This window comes from Taudactylus pleione, unplaced genomic scaffold (assembly GCF_031769625.1).
Source record: "Taudactylus pleione unplaced genomic scaffold, aTauple2 ptg000117l, whole genome shotgun sequence".
Taxonomy (NCBI): domain Eukaryota; kingdom Metazoa; phylum Chordata; class Amphibia; order Anura; family Myobatrachidae; genus Taudactylus; species Taudactylus pleione.
In genome coordinates this window covers 145610-172184 of record NW_028284519.1, presented here as the reverse complement: position 1 = coordinate 172184, position 26575 = coordinate 145610, and the positions used below count along the sequence as shown (strand labels likewise).

The 26575-nt window shown below is 43.6% G+C and overlaps 1 protein-coding gene across 1 annotated transcript in view; it reads right to left on the bottom strand.

Moving 5' to 3' along the window:
• Positions 1 to 26575, bottom strand: part of NFATC3 (nuclear factor of activated T cells 3) — a 215539-nt gene that overhangs the window by 146958 nt on the left and 42006 nt on the right. Inside the window, exon 2 of the mRNA XM_088471830.1 lies at positions 420 to 1536. Within this exon, the coding sequence (XP_088327956.1) occupies positions 420 to 1536 (1117 nt within the window). The remainder of the gene's footprint in view (positions 1 to 419; positions 1537 to 26575) is intronic.

Genomic DNA, 26575 nt, shown 5'->3' with positions numbered 1-26575 from the left:
GAACAAACTGAAGTCCTATGGCTAGGAGCAGGGTATATATGGAGGAGGACCGGCGGCATTCTGGGAGCCAAAAGTTTAACTGTTTGGTGCCTGGTCTTCCAATCATAATAATCCCCATGGTATCCCTGTGGATACCTATGGACCCCGAAGAAGAAATCCTAAAAATTTACATATTTCATGCATTTTTATCCTAAATGAAGTTGAATACTTTGACAGAGGTTACATAACTTAAATTATCCAATTGCCTTTTGCATTATTTATGTGAACATCTATAAAAACTACATAAAGCTGCAAAGCTGCTCATGTATATTACTTCTATAGAATTCAACTAGCACAAATATTTCCTTTTTGAATAAAAACAAAAAGCGAACAATCCCACTCCTAATAATCTCAACATATTTGTTTTTACAAGCACTCACCGAAATATAGGCGTATGTCCAGATTTTGGTTTGTTCCAAGTGAAATGTGATGGGACTGACAAAAACTGATCAGTTGAGGAGTCTTTCTTGAGTGGATGTGGAGAACTTGCATTATCCTCTGTAGGCGTTTCAGGAGTTGGCGATAAACTTCCTTGATCCTCAGCAGAAAGATCAACCTTTCCTACCAATGTGGCACTTTGGTCTTCAGAGGTTTTCCGTGTTTTGAGGGGGATAGTAGTCTCCTGGAAACACTGAGAGGGAGAAACGCCAGGTACAGAATTTTGAGATAAACTGATCCATGTATCTTCAGTGATACTTCCCCTGGGTGAATGACTAGGAGATGGTGTTGGGGAGTGATGAGGGGATGCAGGGCCTTGATAGCAGATATCTGCACTGGAGTGTCGTCTCTTTCCACAAGGAGAGGTGGGCCTGGATGAAGGTCTTGAAGTTGGACGTGGGCTAAGCCAGTTCTCATCAGTAACGCTAGTTCTGGGAGAGTGACATGGGGACTGTCTGGGTGATAGAGATGTACCATAGCCTAACTGTTGCCACGTTTCATCACCTGGAAACCCTCTGGGAGAACAACTGGGAGATGCAATCGGTGAGCCAAGAGTGAACCGTGCTGCAGCCTCATTCAACTCCGATTCAACGTCATCGTAGATATGGGAAAAAGATTCACAAGAGGATGCATCAGAGAACCAGCTTCTGGAAGAAATGCTACTACCGGGGCTCGGACTTAAACATGGCTCCCTGTAAGACGGCTCGAGATGGAGGTAGAGGAGGTCACGGGAAGGCCTTTCAATGTAATCATTTACTGGGCCATTATTGTGCAGTTCCTCTGAGGTTTCAGTATCTTGCTGGCAGTTAGGAGAAATTGAGGTGATCTGAATGCTAGGGCATTCAAATGGCTTTGGACCTCCAGATAGACTGTACTTGGGCTCCTGTACTTCACTTGTGCCATCATAGGTTTTGTAGCTCTGTAAGCGAGATGAGGCAGAGCAAGTTGAGCAGTGAGATTGCTGTCCATGCCGGGGGAGGCAAACGGGCTGGTTCACTGCCGATAAAGGCTGGTCTACATTGAAGATATAAAACGATGCACTGTCATCAGACTCGAGATCTGGGGGTAAGGGAAGAAAATGACTGAGTGAGAACAAATCAATAATACTAAATAATAAATAGAGATACATATACATACATACATACATACATACATACACATAGATAGATATCTATCTATCTCTCTATCTCTTTAAATAAAGGGAGCTCAGAAAAAAAAAAATCATCATGGCCTAGATCACTGAAAATACAAAACGATGAAGCAGTACAAGACCTATAACGAATTAGGGACAAATCTCCAAGTTTCACAGGTTGTCCAACAACAATAAAATATTATAAAGTTTTTTGCTCTACCGTAAGTATTTAATGAAAGTAAAGAAATTAAACTGGGGTGCAAGAGAAATGTGACCGCAACCTCAGTCTAAACAAACTTGGTGACTCATGTAAGTTCATATTAAATCCAGAGTCTCTGTGTTGGCATGCAAGGGCGTAACTAGTACTTTGTGAGCCACATAACCACCAGAGGTGTACAAAAAAAGACAAAAAAAAACCACAGAATAATTAATTAAATTTATTATAAATATAAATAAATATATATATATATATATATATATATATATCCTTTATAGATTATGCCACATAGTATTGCCCCATATAACACATTCCACACAAAATAGTAGTGCCCTTATACATTATGCCCCCCCCCCAGCTACTCAACCCTATTACAGCTGGCGCCCTGGCAGACATGGACAGACAGCACCGGCGCAATTTTAATCTGGCGACAGTCATGAGCCAATCGGAGCTCGCGGACCTGCAGCCAATCAAGTTCCACCACTGCTGATTGGGTGCCAGTCCGCAAGCTCCGATTACCTCGCAACCGACAGCGCTGTCTCTCCTTGACTGTCTGCCAATGAGCCAGCTGTGATCAGCTGGCGGGCCGCCACCAAATCAACATCACTGACACTCGGGCCCCCCTCGATGGTCCTGACTGGACTGGCCCATCTGTGTGCATGACTGGGTGCAAGGGAAGCGGCGGGCCAGAGGCAGCTTGGGCATCATTGCAGACGCACTGTTTGCATGTTAGCAAACAGTGGGGTCCTTTTCAGAATCAATGGAATGGGGTTATAGGCGAGGATAATGTAAACAAATAAAGGCTGCAGGTGTACTTCAGGGTCCAGTCTTCAACCCAGGCAATGCCAGGTATCCCAGCTAGTTGTAAATAGAATCCATTATTTTGCTTACAAACAAATGTGTAGACATTTATTTTGCATACCACTTTTTTATTTATTTACATTCACTAAATATTTGCAGGGTAAACAATTTAATATTTTCAGCAAAAATTGGGTGTGTGAATTCCATCCTTATTGTAGCTCCCCTCCCAAGTTTTGTCAGGTGTCTAAATAGCAGCATTTTCTTTCAGAGTACAGTACTTGCTTTTAAATTCTGCATAGCAATGAGAATGTCAAAATTCAGACAGAATTCATGTTTATATTTAGCATAGTACTGGCCAGAAGAGGAATACTTTGCCAGTTGTTGGTCAACGTAACTAACTGTCCCTGTTGTTAGTGTAGAGTAGCTATATTAATAATGTATTGGCGGAGTGCAAAGGATCCATGCTTTGTACACAAACACTGGCTATAGTGAAAGATAGTATGAAGGATAGATATTGTCTTTCCATTGCTCTATTAAATTTGTTTAGTGGTTCAATATAGGAAATCAATGGTCCTCATTTCATGTTCAATTTACAAGCTGGGTCATTCCACATTAGTTCAACCAGGTGTCTCCACCACCCATCTCAGATTTTTATGAAATTTTTTTATAGTTGAGAGGATGTAAAAAAACACTATTTCTGCCAAATATATCGACTGATCGTTAGTTTAATTGAAAAAAATCAAATAACCTGAATAAATAAGCTGTGATTAGTAAATAAGTTTCCGAAAAATATTGAAGTATCACGGGTGTTTATTAAGGGATCACCGTGAAATTTGGACCCTGAAGGTAACTTTTCTTCCCGAATCCAAAAATCCAAACCAAATTACTTTATCTGCCTTACGTTTTGAACTACAGCAAAAATTTAAGATTTTAAAACAGAATTAAAAGATTAAATCAACATTAGATATCCCAAATTTTTTTTTTTTAGGTGCATAACAAAATGGTATACAAAAAAATAAAATAAATCAGCATGGTACTGTTTCATCTTACTGTTGTACCGCATACATAATTCACACAAGTAACCATGAAATGCATATAAAAAAAAAAAAAAAAAACACATAACTGAAGTTGAGTCAACAATAAAAATGTTTCCCTTGTTTGGAACCTGTTGTAATGGTCTGTAATTTTCCTTAACGTGTCAGCAAACAGTGTATATTGCCTTCCAGTACTTCCTTGTATAGTAGGCAGTTTCGTTACACAAAGGAAGTGATTAAAAGTAACAAAATAAATACTTATCTCTTGAAGGACAGAAAATCACATTTGTTTATTGGTTTGGTGCTAGAGTTATTATTTTTATTACTTCTTCACGCTTTTCAGGGAGCTCCTGGAGCTACGCAATTGAACGTGATGTTTGGTCCAACTAAAGGATTTCTTCTCGCACCTGACAAGAGTGCCTGTAGCGCTACTCTAACAGCTTCGTGGCCAGCACTTTAGTCGGAGAATGACTGTTCTCGCGACTGAACACCCAGGTTAAGTCGCGAGAACCTGCATTCTCCGACTTAAGTGCAATGAATTGAAGAGCCCCCGGAAGCTCCCTTCCGAGGCTATTCCGCATCGCGCTGAACTGAATCGCGGCCATTAACTCTCATCATATATTAACTCTGGCACCAAACCAATCAACAAGTGCTATCCTGGCCTTCAAAAGATAAGTGGTCCTCTGTATAACAGAAGTGCCTTCTATCCAAGGAAGTACTGGAAGGCAGTATACACTGCCTGCTGACACTTTAAAGAAAACTACAGACCGTTAGAACAGGTTCCAAACAAGGGAAAAAGTTGAGTCAACAATAACATTATGTTTACATTTCATGGTTTCTGGTATAAATTATGTATGCGGTACAACAGTAATAGAACATCAACTTCATAAAAAAAATTTCCTCCACTATGAAACAGAGCACCATACTGATTTTGTGTGTGGTAGTAAGGTATATCTTAAGCACAAAAAAAAAAAAAAATGGGATATTTAACGTTGATTTACCCTTGCGTTCCAAAATCTTACATTTTCACTAATTCAAAATGTAAGGCAGATACAAAGTAATTTGGTTTGGATTCGGGAGGAAAGTTACCTTAGGGGTCCAAATTTCTTGGTGATCCCTTATTAACCACCCATGACACTTCAAATAAACTGAATAAGCCACAATTAGTAAACAAAGTAATTGAAAAGCTATATTTCAGAAAACAGACAGTAAAGATATATATATCAGAAATAGTTTTTATGACATCCTCTATTAAAAAAAAAATATATATATATATATACACACATACATACACACACATATATATATATACATACATACACACACAGAGGTGTAAGGCTAGTATCATAAGTGTTGTGTATGCATGTATATTTTAGACATTACAATAACAGTAATGCTGCGTTCACACTCTGGCGCTCATCTGCAGGTAGCAATTCTATGGCTATACTACACTACAAGGATGCAAAAAACAGACACAATGGTTTCTGTAGCAGATTGCCAAATTAGCTCTGGTAGCCGCGGCTGCTGCCATGTACCCCGGCGCCCCCACCCACTATTCCAGCCTCAGCTCCGCCTTCTCGTCCCCATGTGTCCCGATCACTGCTGGCCACAGTGAACGGGCAAGGCAATATAACATACATACACATATACATATATACACATATACATACACACACAGTCAGGTCCATAAATATTGGGACATTGACAGAATTTTCAGACTTTCGCCTCTATTCACCACCACAATGGTTTTGAAATGAAACAAACAAGATGTGATTTAACTGCAGACTTTCAGATTTGATTTGAGGGTAATTACATCCAAATCGGGTGAACGGTGTAGGAATTACAACGGTTTCTATATGTGCCTCCCACTTTTTAAGGGGCCAAAAGTAATGGGACTATCAACTCAAAAGCTATTTCATGGACAGGTGTGGGCTATTCCCTCGTTATTTCATTATCAATTAAGTAGGTAAAAGGTCTGGAGTTGATTCTAGGTGTGACATTTGCATTTGGAATCAGTTGCTGTCAACTCTCAATATGAGATCCAAAGAGCTGTTACTATCAGTGAAGCAAGCCATCATTAGGCTAAAAAATCAAAACAAACCCATCAGAGAGATAGCAAAAACATTAGGTGTGGCCAAATCAACTGTTTGGAACATTCTTAAAAAGAAAGAACGCACCGGAGAGCTCAGCAACACCAAAATACCTGGAAGACCACGGAAAACAACTGTGGTGGATGACAGAAGAATTATTTCCCTGTTGAAGAAAAACCCCTTCACAACAGTTGGCCAAATCAAGAACACTCTCCAGGAGGTAGATGTATATGTGTCAAAGTCAACAATCAAGAGAAGACTTCACAAGAGTGAATATAGAGGGTTCGCCACAAGATGCAAACCATTGGTGAGCCACAAAAACAGGAAGACCAGATTAGAATTTGCCAAACAACATCTAAAAAAGCCATTACAGTTCTGGAACAACATCCTATTGACAGATGAGACAAAGATCAACTTGTACCAGAGTGATGGGAAGAGAAGAGAAGGAAAGGAACTGCTCATGATCCAAAACATACCACCTTATCAGTGAAGCATGGTGGTGGTAGTGTCATGGCGTGGGCATGTATGGCTGCCAATGGAACTGGTTCCCTTGTATTTATTGATGATGTGACTGCTGACAAAAGCAGCAGAATGAATACTGAAGTGTTTCAGGCAATATTATATGCTCATATTCAGTCAAATGCTTCAGAACTCATTGGACAGAGCTTCACAGTGCAGATGGACAATGACCCGAAGCATACTGCAAAAGCAACCAAAGAGTTTTTTAAGGCTAAAAAGTGGAATGTTATGCAATGGCCAAGTCAATCCCCTGACCTGAATCCGATTGAGCATGCATTTCGCTTGATGAAGACAAAACTGAAGGGAAAATGCCCCAAGAACAAGCAGGAACTGAACACATTTGCAGTAGAGGCCTGGCAGAGCATCACCTGGGATGAAACCCAGCGTCTGGTGACGTCTATGCATTCCATACTGCAGGCTGTAATTGCCTGCAAATGATTTGCAACAAAGTATTAAAAAGTGAAAGTTAGATTAAGGATTGTTTAGTTTGTCCCATTACTTTTGGCCCCTTAAAAAGTGGGAGGCACATATAGAAACCGTTGTAATTCCTACACCGTTCACCTGATTTGGATGCAATTACCCTCAAATTAAATCTGAAAGTCTGCAGTTAAAGCACATCTTGTTTGTTTCATTTCAAAGCCATTGTGGTGGTGAATAGAGGACAAAATATGAAAATTCTGTCAATGTCCCATTATTTATGGACCTGACTGTCTGTGTGTGTGTGTGTGTGTGTGTGTGTGTGTGTGTGTGTGTGTGTGTGTGTGTGTGTGTGTGTGTGTGTGTGTGTACACTACACATACACACATACAAGCAGGAGCAGATAGATATCGCAGAGCCTCTGATTAGGGATGGCAACCGACTTGACTGAAAACAAGTGGGTTTGCCATTGCTGGTGACCATCAATGTTGCACCATCGATGGCAACCCTCAATCAATGTTGAGGAAACATCGGCAGTTTTTGTCTACACAGATCTCCGACCAATCGTGAAACAATTGATGGCTTGTAACGATGGTTGAACCATCGATGGTACAGCCATCACTACAGTATAACATAAAAATTGTTATTTTTATGGTATACCGTTTAAAAAAAAAAAAAAAAAAAATTTCAAATAAAATATTGATGGATAAGTTTCAAATTATGTTCGTGACCTAATTCAATCATAAAAGAAACCAACAATTTTGGAGCGGTTTTTGGAAAATAGTCAGTTAAGTGGTTAAATGATATCAATAGCTGCTAATCGGCGTCTTTGCAAAAGTAGTGAAGAATAGCATTTCACAGTATCTTTTGCAGAAAAAAAAATAAAGAAATAGTCCCAGCAAATTTTGGGTACACGAAAATGGGTGCAAGCATATTTTAAAGTTGCTAAAGTTAAGTTTTAAAAATGTAAAAAATACACCTGCCGCAAGCACCTGCAATTTAAAAAACACACCTGGGGCATAGTTGGGGACCCCCCTGGAATTTATTTCACTAGTTTTTAAGTTTTTCCCCCAACTTTGTACTTTTTTGCCCCCTTTTTCAAAGTCATTTGTTTGGGGTGTTCAGTATCTTTTAAACTTTTTGGCAGTTTACCTTTGGGGGGGTCTGTCCCAAGGGTGCAGGGTGGTTCCCGCAAGTTTGTACCCCAAATCTGTACTTTTTTTCGACAGTTTTCATAGGCAAATCATTTTTGCTTATTCCAATGCAATGACTGTCCGCGCCGGCGAAAAATTCTTTGGAATTGAATACGGGGATAAGTTTTCGCCTGGCGAAAAGACGTCACCGGTGATACTTTTCAGCAAAAATGGCCTTTTCACACCGAATTGAATATGCCCCCAAATATTAATTTTAAAAGGCTATGTAAATTTGCACAGGAAACTCAAAAACAACATTTGTTAGTATATCTTGAAATAAACTTTACAATGGAGTATAAGCCAATATATGGGGGTTGGCAGGAATAACAAGAGATATGGTAAGAACTTACCTTTGTTATCTCTGTTTCTACGAAGTCCATAGGGTCCACAGGGTTGACCTTGGGGGTATAGGTTGGGAACCAAATGCGGGCACCACGCAGTTAAAGCTTTTAGCTCCCAGGATGCACTTGGGTCCACTCTCCCTATAATCCCACCCCCCAGCCAGAGGCACCTCAGTTTGTAAGTAGCCAAAGGCCGGAGGAGGAGAGAAAAAGAGAGAGAAAACTGGAACACTCTAGAACCATACTCACAGAAAAGGAGACGGGAAACCGGTGACCAGTAACACAGCCCATATGAAGCCAGGTGCGTCAGGGTGGGCGCCCTGTGGACCCTATGGACTTCGTAGAAACAGATAACAAAGGTAAGTTCTTACCATATCTCTTGTTTTCTACTTCAGGGTCCATAGGGGGTCCACAGGGTTGACCTTGGGGATGTCCCAAAGCAGTTCAACCAAGGGTGGGGACGCTCCTGTGCTGAGAGGAGAATCCGTCGCCAAAAAGGAAGCATCCTGAGAGGCAAAGGAAACCAATGCCTAGAACCTTAAAAAGGTATGGACAGAAGACCACGTGGACACCTAGTAAGGCAAAACAGCCGAGGCGCCACAACAAGCCGCCCACGAGGGTTACATGGCCCGAGAAAAAACAAGCCTCAACGACAGAAATGCCTACCCATGGGTAGGCCCCTGAGGAAGACATACGAGGCCATCCAGCCAACATTTCATTATAGGCCGGCCATCGTTTCCTGTAAAAAACAGAAACCGCAGACCACCAATAAGGAGTCCGATTACCATAAGGAACTTGAACGGATCATATAAAGCCAAAGAGGCCGGACCACAGTCAATGAGGCCACATCAGCCGAGAAGACTGGGGACTGAATGGCCGTACCATAAGTTCCAGAATAATATGGAACCTAAAAACCACTCTAAGAAGAAATACAGGGCGAGAGCAACTCACACCCTGACATGATGCCCTCCAGAAGAGGGAGCCACATGAGAACGCTCCCAATTCAGACACTCTCCTGGTTGATTTAAACACCCTGAGAGAGAGAGAGCTTAAACAATAGACCATGTAATGGCTATCACAACCAGCGGTTCCATTGACTGTCCCCGGAGGGAACAAAGGCCCTCATTCAGAGCCGCTCGTTAGCGGCAGTACGCTCTTTCCGAGCGATGTTTGCACATCTGCGCATGCGTACGGATTTTAGTACGCATGCGCGAACCAGTCAGTGCGGCCGAAAATCGTTGGTACGCAATATAGCGAGGGCCTGCTATTTTGAGTGACAGAATGAGGCGTATGTGGGTGGTAACAGGGGAAGGTGCTTGAAAACGGGGAGTGGAGATCCGATCGCAGGCGTGCTTAAAGGTCAAAACGGGCGTTTTAAGGGAGTGCATAATTAATACAGCAGCGTCATTGACCACGTCACTGGGTTATTTTATAGCCAGAACTGCTCGCAAATTTGTGGTAGCAAAAACCAACCACAAGAATAGCGAGCAGTTCATACGCTGGTCGATGTACTCGATTAATCTAATAAATAGCGGACATGACGTATGGTGCGAGCGGCCAGGGGGCGTTTTTAACAAATAAACGAGCGTATGTTTTGCACGCTCGTTCAGACTTAGAGGTGTGAACAGACTGCAATGTGCGTACGGATCATTTGAATAGCCACCCCTTGTTTTTGAACGAACGAACGCAAATAGCGTACGGCTCTGAATGAGGGCCAAAGAACCACTGCTAACTCCCCAGGAGTCCCTAGGGAGGACAAGTGGAGGCATAATCCAGAAAACACTCCAAAGGATGAACTGGATACCAAAGCGGAGCAATTCCATATCTTAACCATACCGACAGTGTAGAGATCCGCACTGTCAGGAAGGCCAGGCCAAGGGTGAAACCCAAGCCAGCCGGAAGGAATGCCAGCATATCTGAAAATCCTGGACACCGGAGGATCGTATCGACAGGTACGATACCATAAGAATTATGTATGCCACAGTCCGTGGCAGATCCCAGCAAAGTCTGGCCTATCTGCTCTAAACATCTCAAAGACGACAGAGCCAGGGAAGCCCTAGGACCACAGTAGGGGCGCAGTCAAAGCCAAACGATCCAGGTCCAGGGAAAAACAAGGACCCTGAGACAACAGGTCCAGATAGTGAAGCAGTAGGAATGGAGTATCGATGAGGAGACTCCGAAAATCTTAGTACCATTGATGTCTGGGACGAACTGGAGCCCCCAGAAGGAAAGCCCCTCCGTCTCGAATTAAACTTCCGAAGACCTCGAGGAAGAAGGGAGACCGGAGGACACAGGTACACAAAGTGGAAGGACCACTTCACTGACAAAGAGTCACTGAAGGTAGCTTCAGTACTCCTGGAGCTGGACTGTAACACCGGTAATGTGTGATCAAGTCAGAAGGCCATGAGGATCAATCCCCTCAGGGAGGCCCCCTCTGCTCAACAGGAGTTGAAACCTCTCTTGGAGAAGAGACTAGTCCCCGGGATGCACGTCGCGACGGCTGAGGAAGCCCGCTTCCCAATGGAGAGCTCCGGGAATAAACACTGCAGAGTTGGCCAGGAGAAGACCCTTGGACTATGTCAGAATGGATGACATACCTGACATTGCCACCCAACTACCAGTGTTGCCTAGATGGAAGTCACTGTTGTGACACTATCGGACTGAACCTATTCAGGTTTACCGTGACATATGGGTTAGGCCAGAGTGAAGGTCCAAGACAGCCTAAAGTATCAACAAGTTAAGTGGCAGGGCAGAAACGACAGACGTCCAACTGCCCCGAAACGAATGCGGACCAGACACTGTCTGTAGCAAAGAACACCCTGGACGAGATGGCCATAGCCACCCGGACAGAGACCAACTCTCCTCTGGAGAAAGTATCATCGTTCGAACAGCGATCCGATGGGAAAAACTCGATCCATCTGGAGGGGAGTCAATTATGGCAAGGCCTGGAATGGAACTGAGCACATTCCACCCTACCAAAAGGTAGACACTCTGGTAGACCACGCATCACAAAGAGTAATGACATATGTCGAATGCGTAGATATCCGCACACTCCAAGTTGAAGAGTGGAGATCATGTCTTACGCCAGAAAAATTCTCAGAGTCTGAGAATCCAGCAGTGCTCCCAGATGAAGAAAATCCTGTGAGGGATGTAGGGAGGACTTTTTCTCCGTTGACTAATTATCTGTGCCGAGAAGAAGCCACGGTTATCCTGACCTGGCGGTAAAGTACCTTGGTGATCCTGCTAAAAGCAGGAGACCGTCCAGAGAAAGGAGCATTCGGATACCGTGAACAGGTGAACTGTCAGAAAATCCATAAGGCTGGTAAACCCCGGTGGATGTTGAGGACAGTCCCAAAAGGCAGAGCCCGAAACTTACAAGTGTTGCTGTGGCACAGCAAACCTGAACCCATGCTGATGAGAGGGCTCTGTACGTACCCGTAGGTACGTATCCTGAATACTCAGATATACCCTAAAATCCCCAGGTTCCAAACGTCGGATGATGGAGCATGGACGATTCCACCTGAGTCCAGGCACCGTTGGAATCTGATTCAGGGATTTGAGACAGAGTATAGGCAAATGAGGACCAGTCGGTCACCGCCCCAGAAAGAAAGTAGAACAACCAGTCCCTCACTGAGATAGTGAGGTTGGCCGAAATAGCTCTGCTTACCACAAAGACTGTATAGCTTTCTGGGATTGTAAGGCCCTGATCAGGTCTGAAGAAGGGCCCGTGTAACAATGCCTGTGAGGAGGCTGCCTGAGCAATGAGAGGCCGTTGAGAATCAGTACCTCACTCTGGAAATTCCCCAGATGTAGACCTGTCCCGTCAGGCTGAGGGTATATCCTCAGGTGTAGAAACAGGGTCGTCCGGAAGTCCAGGACTGCTCGGTACTGGATATGGTGGCCCCCATGGAGGCCGACAGCCTAGGAAAAAACAGGCCTTTAGGCTGACCCTGAGGACAAAAAGACTTAACAGAGTTAGTCCGAATGTAGTGGGAGTAGCTAAAGACGGTATCTCCCCATTAGTGATACTGCCAATGATGCAACGATCTTGTCAAGGTCAGGACCAAACAAGATCTTCCCCATGGAAGGAGTGTGCACCTCTGCTTTCCCATAACGCAGCCATAGGGTACTGCGGCGGATACAGACGCCGCCGAAACCCTGAAAGTTAGAAGACCGGCATCCCATGAGGTAATCCCACATATGACCACTGCATATATTATGTGAGCGGCAAAAGATATTTGAACCTCAGACGTGTTGGAGGGGAAAAACGTCACAAAAGCATCACCATGCGATGGCCATGGTAGGACGGGCAACAGGCCCTGAAAACGAGTACATTGATTTCAGGCAAAGTTACCACCTACGGATCCGTAAAATCCGTCCAGGCCGGGATGGGAGGCGTATTAATGCCTGTAACCCGATGATTAACATACAAATCCATCCCAGAAGGGGATTTCCATTACTTGTGAGGACCCTCAGGGAATGGGAAACAGGAGGCCTTTGTGACTCCTCGTATCTGGCGACAGCCAGACTCCAGCTATGAGATCCACCCGCTGGGCAGAAAACGGGAGATGCAGGATCGACATTCTCTATATCCAGAATGAACCTGGCTACCAGCCCCAAAGCAGGGATAATAATACTTGAAATCGGCTCCCCCGATGTGAGAGGGAAAGAGCCGAATATACCATCCAGTTCACGGCAGAGCCACTGGTCAGTAACCACAGGGCGTATATCACGCCAATTAGTATTTCGTATAAAACGACATCCACCAGGGTGGCCGTTGTGGTAATCCCTGCAAGGGGAATGACGGACCGATGTGGTATCGGAGGTAATTCATGTACTGTGAAAAACCCCGGCGGGGAGCGACAGTGTGTTGCACAGGGGTAAATTGCAAGAAATTGCGAGATACCCAGAGTTCAAAAGGGCAGTATGGTGAAGTAACTCCAAGCGAGTGACGACAATGGGGCCCGCCCGGCGATCCTCAAAGGAGAGGATCCTGAGAAATAAACCGCCCTTTAAGGGGGTCGTGCAAGGGGCCCCGCACCAGATGGTGCCGCATACATAACCCTTTCTGAGTTAAAATCCTCAGCACTAATTCCTGCAGGCTATGACTTGCAGGATAGCAATAATGGGTGCAGTATCGTGTGCAATCTCCTGGTCAGATATATCTGACTATCTTGACGGAAATATTAAGCAGCGCCATACCGGTCCTGACTGACGCTAAGATTAGCTGCAGGGACCCATTATCAGCGTATGCAACTCACAGTTCCATCTAAAATATGGCAACGTGCAGCACGCAACAGTATGTGACAAACCTCACAGATATTAACAAATATATATATGTGAGGTCTCAGAACCACCCCAGGTACACCTGTATTAGGGCAGATAAAGAAAAGGGATAGATATACACTGACAGGTGAGAGAAAAAGCAGACAGTCAGCACTAGCATAAGTCACATACAATGCAGAAAAATATATATATACATACATAAGCATGGCATATAATATACTGCACAATGTCGCTACATTCAACTGCCCAGATTCAGTGTCTGGGAAGGCTATAGCGCTGTGTACACTCACCCAAAATGGCCTGGTACGCAGGGGGACTGGGCTCACTGACATCCTAAGAGTTCTGCAGCACCACAGAGAGAAAATGGCCACTGGAGACCTCAGAAGAAGCGTGGCCCGCGGAGGAAGCAGCTCAGCGACGCCAGACTGTATTATTGAAAGGCGCGCTGAGCTGAGGGGAGGAGCCGCTAGACAGGGAAAGCTTCCTCCCCTGGCTAGCAATTAACCCCCCGGGATGCCGGCTCCCGCTGCCGCTATAATCCCTGGTGGGCTGTGGACACGCGGGGTATGCCTCCATGGAGGGGGAGCCCGCCGCCACCGCTAGCGCCTCCGGTCTGTCCCCAGAGACCAGAGGCATAAGGCTGCATATTCACACGTGGATCACCGCAAGCGGTGACCACGCGACTTACCTGTCCCCGTCGATCCGGCAGCAGCCCAGGGATTCCTCCAGAGCCCGGGTAGTACAGACTCTGGGGTCACGCTGCGATCCCCAGATCTGTACTGGCGTCGCAGCGCCGGCGGGGTGTAGGAGCGGCAGCTCAGACGTCCATTGGACAGTCTAATGCTGCCGCTCTGAAGAGTAGTAAAAAACAATAAAATAAAACTCTTTTAAGCTTAGGGGCTGCTAAGCAGCCCCCCTGCAGTAACGGTGACCCAACTCCGGCCGGGCACCAACTTAAACTGAGGTGCCTCTGGCTGGGGGGTGGGGTTATAGGGAGAGTGGACCCAAGTGCATCCTGGGAGCTAAAAGCTTTAACTGCGTGGTGCCCGGATTTGGTTCCCAACCTATACCCCCAAGGTCAACCCTGTGGACCCCCTATGGACCCTGAAGTAGAAATTATATTATATATACACACACACACACACACACACACATATATATATACACACACATATATATATATATACACATACACACGAGTGTTTGCAAATACACGCTATAGTGGTGTTTTACCCACTACTGAGAACCGGGGACTCACTTTTACAGAATGGGTGAGTCCCCGGGGACGCGCTCCGCTGCTGGCCACTCCCCAGCTCCTGGTTACATGATTGATGTCTCCCAGGTGGAGCCAGCCGTTACACGCCCCTAGATGCTGCAGCAGCAGCTCACTCAGCGACGCCAGCGTCACTCCGAGTGGACTGCCCCCGGCGTTAAGAATACTGCGGGCTGCCTCCCCTCCCCGGCGTGAAGACCGCGACCTGGCCACCAGCTTGAAAAAAAAAAAAAAGACACCCGGCACCCTAAAGCAGGTAGCGCTGCGGGTGTGCTTGGTGTGGTGTGGTGCGGGGGGGATAGGGGTGGGAAGGAGTGCATGCCATCCAGACACGAGGTCCCGCCCCCTCCTTGCAATCTGGAGACATTCCCTCAGTGACAGTTTCTGTCAATAGCCAGCCGGGCGCCTTCTGTAAATGTGTTGGTAGAGTACAGCAGCGCGCCTGGCCACAGCTGTCTCCGGCTTTCAAACTCTAATCCCTGCCTTCCCTGCTTACTCCTCATCCCCAGCTCTTCTCCACCTCATCCTGTCTGCAGCTCCTCTCTCCCTCTGATACCCAGTAGCACCCAGCCCCTTCTCTTGTCCTTGCCTAAACCTCCACCTCCACCTGTCTGCAGCTCCTCTCCCCCTCTAATACCTGGTGGCACCCAGCCCCTTTAACCTGGGTAGTTTCTAGAGATATCAATCGTCAACTTCTATTTATATGGCGCCACAAATGTTCCGCAGCGCCTTACAAAGTACATAAACAAGTTGTAGCAAGCGACCTACAGAACAATACAATACAGGACATGGATAATATATATGGCTACATTAGCGACCACGACACCCAGATAGAGAGATATATATATATACATACATACATACATACATACATACATATATACACACACACACACACACACACACACATTTGTCATTAAATTACAGCGTTTTAATCACAAGTACTGAGAAAGATTGACTAAAATGTAATGGCTTTCCATAAATTTATCTCACGACACAACCTTTAGAATAGTAGAAACCCTAATGTATTTGAACCACAAATATGTTGAGTTGCACCAATAAAATGTCTCGTCTTTCAAAAGACAAATTATCCCTAGTTGAAGGTACTAGGAATAGCACAACATACAGATGCTACACTCCTGGGGATGTTAAGAGGATACACACATTTGCGCTCACAGATCCCCTCTTCTATTCAGTTCTGGCACAGGCTACAGCAAGATGTAATTGAGCCAATCAATTTAAACAATCCAGGTGGACACATGCACTTTTCCTCCTGGAGGAGTTTTTCACATATAGGTCGGCATCCAATTAGCAGCGCTAAAGTAGCGCTGCTAATTGAGCACAGTGGGGCTATCCTATTAGCCCCGTGGTGCCGCCCGACGCCAGCACTTATCGTAGATATTTTTCTGGACCTGATGTGTCCCGAAAAAGAATCCACGATAAGTGAAGTTTTTTCACCCCAAAAAAGGCGAAAACACATAGGTATGCGAGCTTATTGCGGACCCTGTGTGTTTTCTTGTGATATATCCTATTATTTTGTTAGAAATAATAGGATAGGATGAAAAGAAACATCGGTGAAAAAAGGGGATAAAAGGCAAAAAAAAAATATATATCAGTTTTTCGCCGATCACGGGGATCAATTAGCAACTGAACAATGTTCGGGGCTAATTGGATACCGCCCTTAACCGTGTTCTTACCCTCAGTGCACAAGGCTGTCTGGGTGGGGGTGTATGTTTCCTTTCCTTATCACAAGGAATACTTTCAGGATACCTTATCTGGGGCAGGCTGATCCTTACAGTATAACAGAAAATTGGCTCAAGAGGGTAGGCAGCTACAGTCTGGGGCAGCAGTCACCTTGCTATGGCTGCTGGAGCCTTCAGGGATCCAATGTAGCAATTACCTGGCAACTGCCAGTACTGCATGTGCTTCCTGAGTTAATACAAACTCAAGAGGCTGTAAGCTAAAGGCACGAAAAATGAGCGATTGAACGATTACGACATTGTTATCGTTAATTAATCATGCAGTAAAATGCCGGCAATGACCAGCGATGCCATCGCCTGAACATGCAGGCCATGAGGGAGGGTGCCTGCACTGCACGACATATCATTCAGTGTGGGCACATTACCCACTGTACAGGATGATGAACGATTGCAATGTTGTAATCGTACACTCGTTCCACACTCGTGCAGTGGTTACGCACCTTTAGACCCACTGGCAGCTAACTGTACGCTGCCAGTGGGGGACTCTGGATCAGCAGGTTTCCACAGCAGCCTACCAAGTGAAACAGGGATAGATAGGACACAGTTTTTATGCAAATATACATTCATGCATTTATAAATGTATGCATGCAGCCATGACACATGCCCCAGGTAATGAAGGGCAAGGGGCAGCCGGAGTGCTTGGCCAGGAACGGACTGGCCGGCTAGACATACAACACGATGCCGGACTGGAGAACAAGCTCACAAAGGCAAAACAACATGCAAGCAGCGCTGCAACAAAGTAGGACTGTTCTGGGCTGATTGACCCGCTGTCAGTCACAAGTAAAGGGCCAGCACTACAGGACTGGCTGGCAGTGACATTACTGCTGCAGTGAAAATAAAAAAAACAAAACCAAAACACCACCACCAGGCCCTGGTAAATTTTCACCCATCCTCAGCACTGGACTGGTTTCTTTTAGTTTTGTAGGGAAAAACCAAACATTGTTTCTGTATTATATAGTGCACATAGAAGCAGTCTTTAATACATGGCAGTGTGGCAGGGGCAAGCAGAGTCTTTGCCCAGGGTGACAAGCCTAGTTTCACACCTGAATCAAGCCCAGCGGTGGGCACAGTGTATTACAAAGGCTACAGGGAGCGAGAGAATTAATATGTAGGAGTGTGTTATATTAAATATTTATTTTACCTTGTGGTCAAGCGGAATCTGGAGCCCTCCGTGGGTTGCTGGATTCAATAATCTCCAGGGAACTGGTATGTCTTCCCTTCCTTAGACTGTGACCTTGGGAAGTGTAGGAAGGTCTAACCATTACAGCCAGCTAATTCCTACACTGGGGCCCTAAAAAGTTCCAGCTCTGTAGCAGAGAGATTGCTGCCTGGGGATCTGTTCACTCTGCCTCTGGAGCCCAAAGTAAACCACATTAGGTGATAAGCTCTCCAGCAGAATCTTGTAAGAAAGTTTTAGAAAGATCCCCCCTTCCAGACTTACAGGTGCCTTGGGAGTGGCACCTCTCTATCCAAGTGCGCATGTACCTAGCTCGATTGCGAAATAGACCAGGTCAGGCTTACTCCCTGCAATATTGTGTATTGGAACTGAATAGAAAAAAAAAAAAAAAAAAAAGAGTGTGCGCTTCTGTATCATTGCATATGCTGCAAAATTACTAGCACCTTTTAGCTATGGAATTAAATGTCTTTATCAAGACATGTAATTGGAGCAATAAGCTTCTAGCTTTTCAAGACAACACATGCTTTTATCCTGTAATCAGCAAAATCGTACAAAACACTATGCTATTCTCCAGCTATTCTGGAAGCACAAGCCCTCTGCCTGCTACCAAGCACAAACTGGGCAATCGTGAGCGACCAGTGCAAAATTAGCTGACACTAACCAGGAAGTGTTGCAGCAGGACGACCACACATACCCAGAAGTAGCCTATTCCAGGTGCCAGTGTAGGAGCCTTATGATGGAGAGTTACCAGCCTACAGAGCTGTAGGAGGAGTCAGTAACAGACAGATACGGATTGTGAAAGGAATCTCAAGTAAGGACATTCAGGTTACTGAAGGAAGAGTAACCTCTTTCTATGACACAACTCTGATTGCTTGGTGGAGTGAGGCCACCCGGTCACACTGGGGCTGTCAAGTTTCCTTTACCATTCAACTCTATGTAATAGAAGTTGTTCACAGAAGGAGGACTAACACTGAAGAAAGCTCAATCAGGAATGATAAATAATCTCCTATTTAGGATCATTCAATACACCAAAATTGCAGAAATAAGGAAATAACTTTTAGACATGTTAAATGTTAACTCCTTTTCAGCACGTACAAGAGTATGATAAATAGGACATTTTGAATACTTTGTGCAGAAAGAGTAAAATATTATAATTATATATATATATATATATATATCTATATATATCTATATATATATATATATATATATATATATATATATATATATATATATATATATATATATATATATATCTATCTATCTATCTATCTATCTATCTATCTCCAAACTGGCCCGGCACTCCAACCACCAAAGTGTATTGCTCCGGTGCCCTCCAGGGCAAATGACCCAAAATGTATAAATCCAAAAACGGAGGCACTCAGCGAGACTGAACTCAGCGTAGATAAAAGTCCTTTAATCCTACGTTTCGGGATTCACTCCCGTCGTCAGGGACAAACAGCAATAATAAAAACCACATCACACCCTCTTATATACCCCCAATACAACATACAATGATTAAAAAATCAGAACACACCTGTAAAGCAGCGGGCCAACAGGTCCCGATGAAGAGAAAACACATCACACTGCGCACCGTGTGACGTCACTCACTCGCGTCTTACCCACGTGCAAGACTGTCGAGCGTTGCATAGCAACCAACAACAAATCCACGCAAACGGGGGAGAACTACGGAGAGCTATACACGCTTTATATTATACAAATAAAACATGTTCTGCTATAAACCAAGAGCAACATGTTCAGGTGCTGTACGATTAAACAGTCAAACACAGTAAAAAACATATTGAAGATAGTCCCCATAATTCCGTTGTTTCCATAATATGACAATGTACAAAAGAAAGGTGATTTTACTACATAAACGCAATAACCCTATTGTAGATAATGAATTTAAATCTTATACTGATGCAGTCAAATTTATACAAGATATATATCATCAAGGAATGAAATGCCCAGCCAGCACATTTTCAGAACACCAATTAACTGTGTTACCCCCTCACGCTATGCAGCATCTAAATCGTTAATTCCCAAACAATTAAGATCATTATTTTAAATGCATTATGTTAGAAACAAATATGACCAATAGGTAAATAAGCAGGCTCATAACTCAAAGGAACCTTATAGAAAACATCTCAAACCCAAGTTCTCATTGAGACCTCTAGGTGCGAGTGTCCCCAATCGAAAGATCCACTTGGACTCCCTCTGCAGCAATTTCCTGCCTCTATCACCACCACATCAAGATAAAGGCACATGATCAATCAGGATGGCTCTCAAACAAGCCACTCCATGCTTCGCATGTGCGAAATGTCTGGCTACCGGCTGGTCACTAGAGCCTGAATCCAGTGCCTGTCTAATGGCACTCCTATGCAGTGCCATCCTCTCTTTAAACTTCCTTTCCGTCTTGCCCACGTAGTTCAACCCACATGGGCAAGACAGAAGGTATATCACATAGGTTGTTGTACAGGTCAACGCATATAAGATCTTGAATTTCTTCCCGGTGTGAGGGTGTGAGAATGTATCTCCCACAGACAGGGATCTACAAGTAACACAACCAAAACACCGAAAACATCCCAGTTTATGACTCAAAAAATGAACAGGAGTTGTTTTGTTAAAGTCAGTAATATCAATCTTGACTACCCTGTCTTGGATATTTCTGCCTCTGGTCTGACATGGCATCAATCTAGAGCCATAAAACATGGGCAAATCTCTATCGGAGCTGATGACCGGCCACCAACTTTTGGCCCTACTATTGAGTCTCTGACTGCTGGTGGTATACCTATTTACCCAAGGTAATATTTTGCTTTGGTCTTTATCCAATGCTGTTTTTGGTGCTAAGGTCTTTTCACGGGGAATATTAAGAACCCGTCTTTTAATCTGTAGTAATTCACTTCTTTTATAACCCCTGGCCACGAACTTTTCTAACATCTCCTGCATAATGCTCTCAACCTGTGTGGGGTCCGACACTATCCTCCGGACTCTCAAAAATTGAGAGTACGGTAAACCCCTCCTTTAAAGCTTTTGGATGAAAGCTATCAAACTGAAGCAGAGTGTCGCGATCTGTACTTTTAGAAAATAGGGTTGTGGTAATTGCTCCATTTTGCAAAGATATATTTACAGCTAGGTATTGGATATTTGCCCTACTGATATTATAGGTTAGTTTCACCACACTAGCCGAATCATTATGTGTGTCCAATAGGGCTCTCAATTCAATCTCAGAACCTTGCCAGAAAATGAGTAAATCATCTATGTACCTGAAGTACAAGATGATATTGTTCAAAAGTATGCCCTCATTGAACAAGAACCGTTGCTCCACACTGTGCATGAAGGCATTGGCGTACGATCGGGCCACATTAGACCCCATCGCACAGCCCGCCCTCTGCACATAATATTTCCCATCAAAAAAGAAATAATTTCTCTCCAAAGTGAGACCTAAAAGTTTCAAAAACAATTCAATCGGAGGACCCAAATAATCAACATTATCAGTGATGAGTGATCTGACAGCCTCCACACCTGCATCATGTGGAATGCAAGTGTAGAGGCTAGACACATCAGCACTACACAAAAGTGTCCCTTGTGGCATCAACCCCATAGCTCTCAAAGATACCAGTAATGCTGTAGTATCTTTAAGGTACGAAGGTATTTTTTGAACACACGGATTCAATATAGTGTCCAAATATACTGAAATTGGATGATAGAGAGCCTCGGGCCGATATGATGGGCCTGCCGGGGGGATCCCTCATTCGTTTGTGAATTTTGGGCAATGTATAGTACATTGGTACTCTAGGGTGACCAATGGTCAAAGCAGAGCATAGTTCCTTTGTGATGCTTCCCTGTTGTACCGCCTCCATTAAGATCCCATCCAACTCCCGTTTGTATTCCATGGTCGGATCTTTATCCAAAAGAGTATACACAGAGATATCTTGAAGCTGTCGTAGACACTCTTTTCTATAATCAGGCAGACTTTGTACCACAACCGCTCCGCCCTTGTCCGCGGAGCGGATGATAATATCTTTCCTCTGTGTGAGATTACGTAGTGCCAATGTTTCACCTTTAGACAAATTATTTCTAATGTGCTCATTAGGATGCTCTTGCACTCCCTCTTCCTCCAATAGTCGTGTATACGTTTTAATCGCAGCATTCTGCGTTGTTGGATCAAATTTGGAATGTGGCTGCAATTTTTTCAGTTGTGATGGAATTAAAGATGGGGAATCATTGTTATACTGAGATTTTCCAAAAAATTCTTTAAGTCTTAGACTACGGTTGAACCGATACATATCTAGTTTCCATTGGAACGGATCAAGCCGCTCGGTTGGTACAAATGAAAGTCCTTTCGATAACACTCTTTGTTCCATGTCCGAAAGGGGACATGTAGAAATGTTGATAACTGAGTGTGTTACTTGCGTGGTGGTCTTCTGCTGTTGGCATTGCCTGTGGTTTTGCCACGCCCGCCGCGTTGGCCGATGACGGGTCTGTAAATATTGGAGCGAGTTTTTAGTCCTAAAGGGACAACGTTATCCTTGGAAGTAGAAGGTAATGATTCAGTCTCGCTTGCTGAAGTAATGGTGCCCTCTGTTGTTTTAAATTGGTATCTATTGCGCCTAAAGCGCTGAATAGAAGGACGATCATTATATGTCTGAGTGCTACTAAGCCAAGGATACACCCTCCGTTGTTCATAATCGAGCTGAACCTTCTGTAGTTTGTTTTTTTTGAACAATATTAATTCTCGTTTGTATTGCTCCATTTGTATGTTCAATTTCTCATACCAATTGGTCTTAGAATCCTGTAATAAAACTGGTTTATGAATTTGCTCGAACGCTATTAACTTATCTTTAACAATATTCAGCTCTTTAGTGGACTCTTCTATAACTAATAAAAGGAGGTCCATCGAGCATTTATTCAAAATGCCTATCCATTTCTGACAAAAAATTACATTGTATCGCCCAATCGTGGGCATGTTCTTTATTCTGAATCCACGTGGCAATTGTTTGCTTTTGTAATAATCTGACAAACTAATTGCATGGTATAAAAAGTCACATTCCCTTTGTTGCATTTTTAACTATTGACTATAGAGTGATTCACATGAAGGTGCTGGTGCATCATCATCCAGCCCCATTGTGTATAAGAAGCCTTAAGCTTCCACATCAGAGTAACTGTGTTGCAACTGAGGGTTAATTTGTGCAAAGTCTGTGGCACCTTCCGCATCCATGTTAACACTTATAAAGGTAATAAGTTATTGCTTCTGTACTCCAGCAAACAAAAAAATAATACTGATAATCCTTATGGCAAACAACTCTTTTAAGGGATCACACTTTGGTGTGTGAGTACTTCTGCCAAGGCACCCTCTGTATATATAGTTTGTTTGGTTATACCATTTAGCTACCACGTTTATATACCAACATTTGGGATTTTCATTTTACTCAACATATCTATAGTGTGATCCCTTAAAAGAGTTGTTTGCCATAAGGATTATCAGTATTATTTTTTGTTTGCTGGAGTACAGAAGCAATAACTTATTACCTTTATAAGTGTTAACATGGATGCGGAAGGTGCCACAGACTTTGCACAAATGAACCCTCAGTTGCAACACAGTTACTCTGATGTGGAAGCTGAAGGCATCTTATACACAATGGGGCTGGATGATGATGCACCAGCACCTTCATGTGAATCACTCTATAGTCAATGGTTAAAAATGCGACAAAGGGAATGTGACTTTTTATACCATGGAATTAGTTTGTCAGATTATTACAAAAGCAAACAATTGCCACGTGGATTCAGAATAAAGAACATGCCCACGATTGGGCGATACAATGTAATTTTTTGTCAGAAATGGATAGGCATTTTGAATAAATGCTCAATGGACCTCCTTTTATTAGTTATAGAAGAGTCCACTAAAGAGCTGAATATTGTTAAAGATAAGTTAATAGCGTTCGAGCAAATTCATAAACCAGTTTTATTACAGGATCCTAAGACCAATTGGTATGAGAAATTGAACATACAAATGGAGCAATACAAACGAGAATTAATATTGTTCAAAAAAAACAAACTACAGAAGGTTCAGCTCGATTATGAACAACGGAGGGTGTATCCTTGGCTTAGTAGCACTCAGACATATAATGATCGTCCTTCTATTCAGCGCTTTAGGCGCAATAGATACCAATTTAAAACAACAGAGGGCACCAGTACTTCAGCAAGCGAGACTGAATCATTACCTTCTACTTCCAAGGATAACGTTGTCCCTTTAGGACTAAAAACTCGCTCCAATATTTACAGTCCCGTCATCGGCCAACGCGGCGGGCGTGGCAAAACCACAGGCAATGCCAACAGCAGAAGACCACCACGCAAGTAACACACTCAGTTATCAACATTTCTACATGTCCCCTTTCGGACATGGAACAAAGAGTGTTATCGAAAGGACTTTCATTTGTACCAACCGAGCGGCTTGATCCGTTCCAATGGAAACTAGATATGTATCGGTTCAACCGTAGTCTAAGACAAAGAATTTTTTTGGAAAATCTCAGTATAACAATGATTCCCCATCTTTAATTCCATCACAACTGAAAAAATTGCAGCCACATTCCAAATTTGATCCAACAACGCAGAATGCTGCGATTAAAACGTATACACGACTATTGGAGGAAGAGGGAGTGCAAGAGCATCCTAATGAGCACATTAGAAATAATTTGTCCAAAAGGTGAAATATTGGCACTACGTAATCTCACACAGAGGAAAGATATCATCCGCTCCGCGGACAAGGGCGGAGCGGTTGTGGTACAAAGTCTGCCTGATTATAGAAAAGAGTGTCTACGACAGCTTCAAGATATCTCTGTGTATACTCTTTTGGATAAAGATCCGACCATGGAATACAAACGGGAGTTGGATGGGATCTTAATGGAGGCGGTACAACAGGGAAGCATCACAAAGGAACTATGCTCTGCTTTGACCATTGGTCACCCTAGAGTACCAATGTACTATACATTGCCCAAAATTCACAAACGAATGAGGGATCCCCCCGGCAGGCCCATCATATCGGCCCAAGGCTCTCTTTATCATCCAATTTCAGTATATTTGGACACTATATTGAATTCGTGTGTTCAAAAAATACCTTCGTACCTTAAAGATACTACAGCATTACTGGTATCTTTGAGAGCTATGGGGTTGATGCCACAGGGGACACTTTTGTGTAGTGCTGATGTGACTAGCCTCTACACTTGCATTCCACATGATGCAGGTGTGGAGGCTGTCAGAACACTCATCACTGATAATGTTGATTATTTGGGTCCTCCGATTGAATTGTTTTTGAAACTTTTAGGTCTCACTTTGGAGAGAAATTATTTCTTTTTTGATGGGAAATATTATGTGCAGAGGGCGGGCTGTGCGATGGGGTCTAATGTGGCCCGATCGTACGCCAATGCCTTCATGCACAGTGTGGAGCAACGGTTCTTGTTCAATGAGGGCATACTTTTGAACAATATCATCTTGTACTTCAGGTACATAGATGATTTACTCATTTTCTGGCAAGGTTCTGAGATTGAATTGAGAGCCCTATTGGACACACATAATGATTCGGCTAGTGTGGTGAAACTAACCTATAATATCAGTAGGGCAAATATCCAATACCTAGCTGTAAATATATCTTTGCAAAATGGAGCAATTACCACAACCCTATTTTCTAAAAGTACAGATCGCAACACTCTGCTTCAGTTTGATAGCTTTCATCCAAAAGCTTTAAAGGAGGGGTTTACCGTACTCTCAATTTTTGAGAGTCCGGAGGATAGTGTCGGACCCCACACAGGTTGAGAGCATTATGTAGGAGATGTTAGAAAAGTTCGTGGCCAGGGGTTATAAAAGAAGTGAATTACTACAGATTAAAAGACGGGTTCTTAATATTCCCCGTGAAAAGACCTTAGCACCAAAAACAGCATTGGATAAAGACCAAAGCAAAATATTACCTTGGGTAAATAGGTATACCACCAGCAGTCAGAGACTCAATAGTAGGGCCAAAAGTTGGTGGCCGGTCATCAGCTCCGATAGAGATTTGCCCATGTTTTATGGCTCTAGATTGATGCCATGTCAGACCAGAGGCAGAAATATCCAAGACAGGGTAGTCAAGATTGATATTACTGACTTTAACAAAACAACTCCTGTTCATTTTTTGAGTCATAAACTGGGATGTTTTCGGTGTTTTGGTTGTGTTACTTGTAGATCCCTGTCTGTGGGAGATACATTCTCACACCCTCACACCGGGAAGAAATTCAAGATCTTATATGCGTTGACCTGTACAACAACCTATGTGATATACCTTCTGTCTTGCCCATGTGGGTTGAACTACGTGGGCAAGACGGAAAGGAAGTTTAAAGAGAGGATGGCACTGCATAGGAGTGCCATTAGACAGGCACTGGATTCAGGCTCTAGTGACCAGCCGGTAGCCAGACATTTCGCACATGCTAAGCATGGAGTGGCTTGTTTGAGAGCCATCCTGATTGATCATGTGCCTTTATCTTGATGTGGTGGTGATAGAGGCAGGAAATTGCTGCAGAGGGAGTCCAAGTGGATCTTTCGATTGGGGACACTCGCACCTAGAGGTCTCAATGAGAACTTGGGTTTGAGATGTTTTCTATAAGGTTCCTTTGAGTTATGAGCCTGCTTATTTACCTATTGGTCATATTTGTTTCTAACATAATGCATTTAAAATAATGATCTTAATTGTTTGGGAATTAACGATTTAGATGCTGCATAGCGTGAGGGGGTAACACAGTTAATTGGTGTTCTGAAAATGTGCTGGCTGGGCATTTCATTCCTTGATGATATATATCTTGTATAAATTTGACTGCATCAGTATAAGA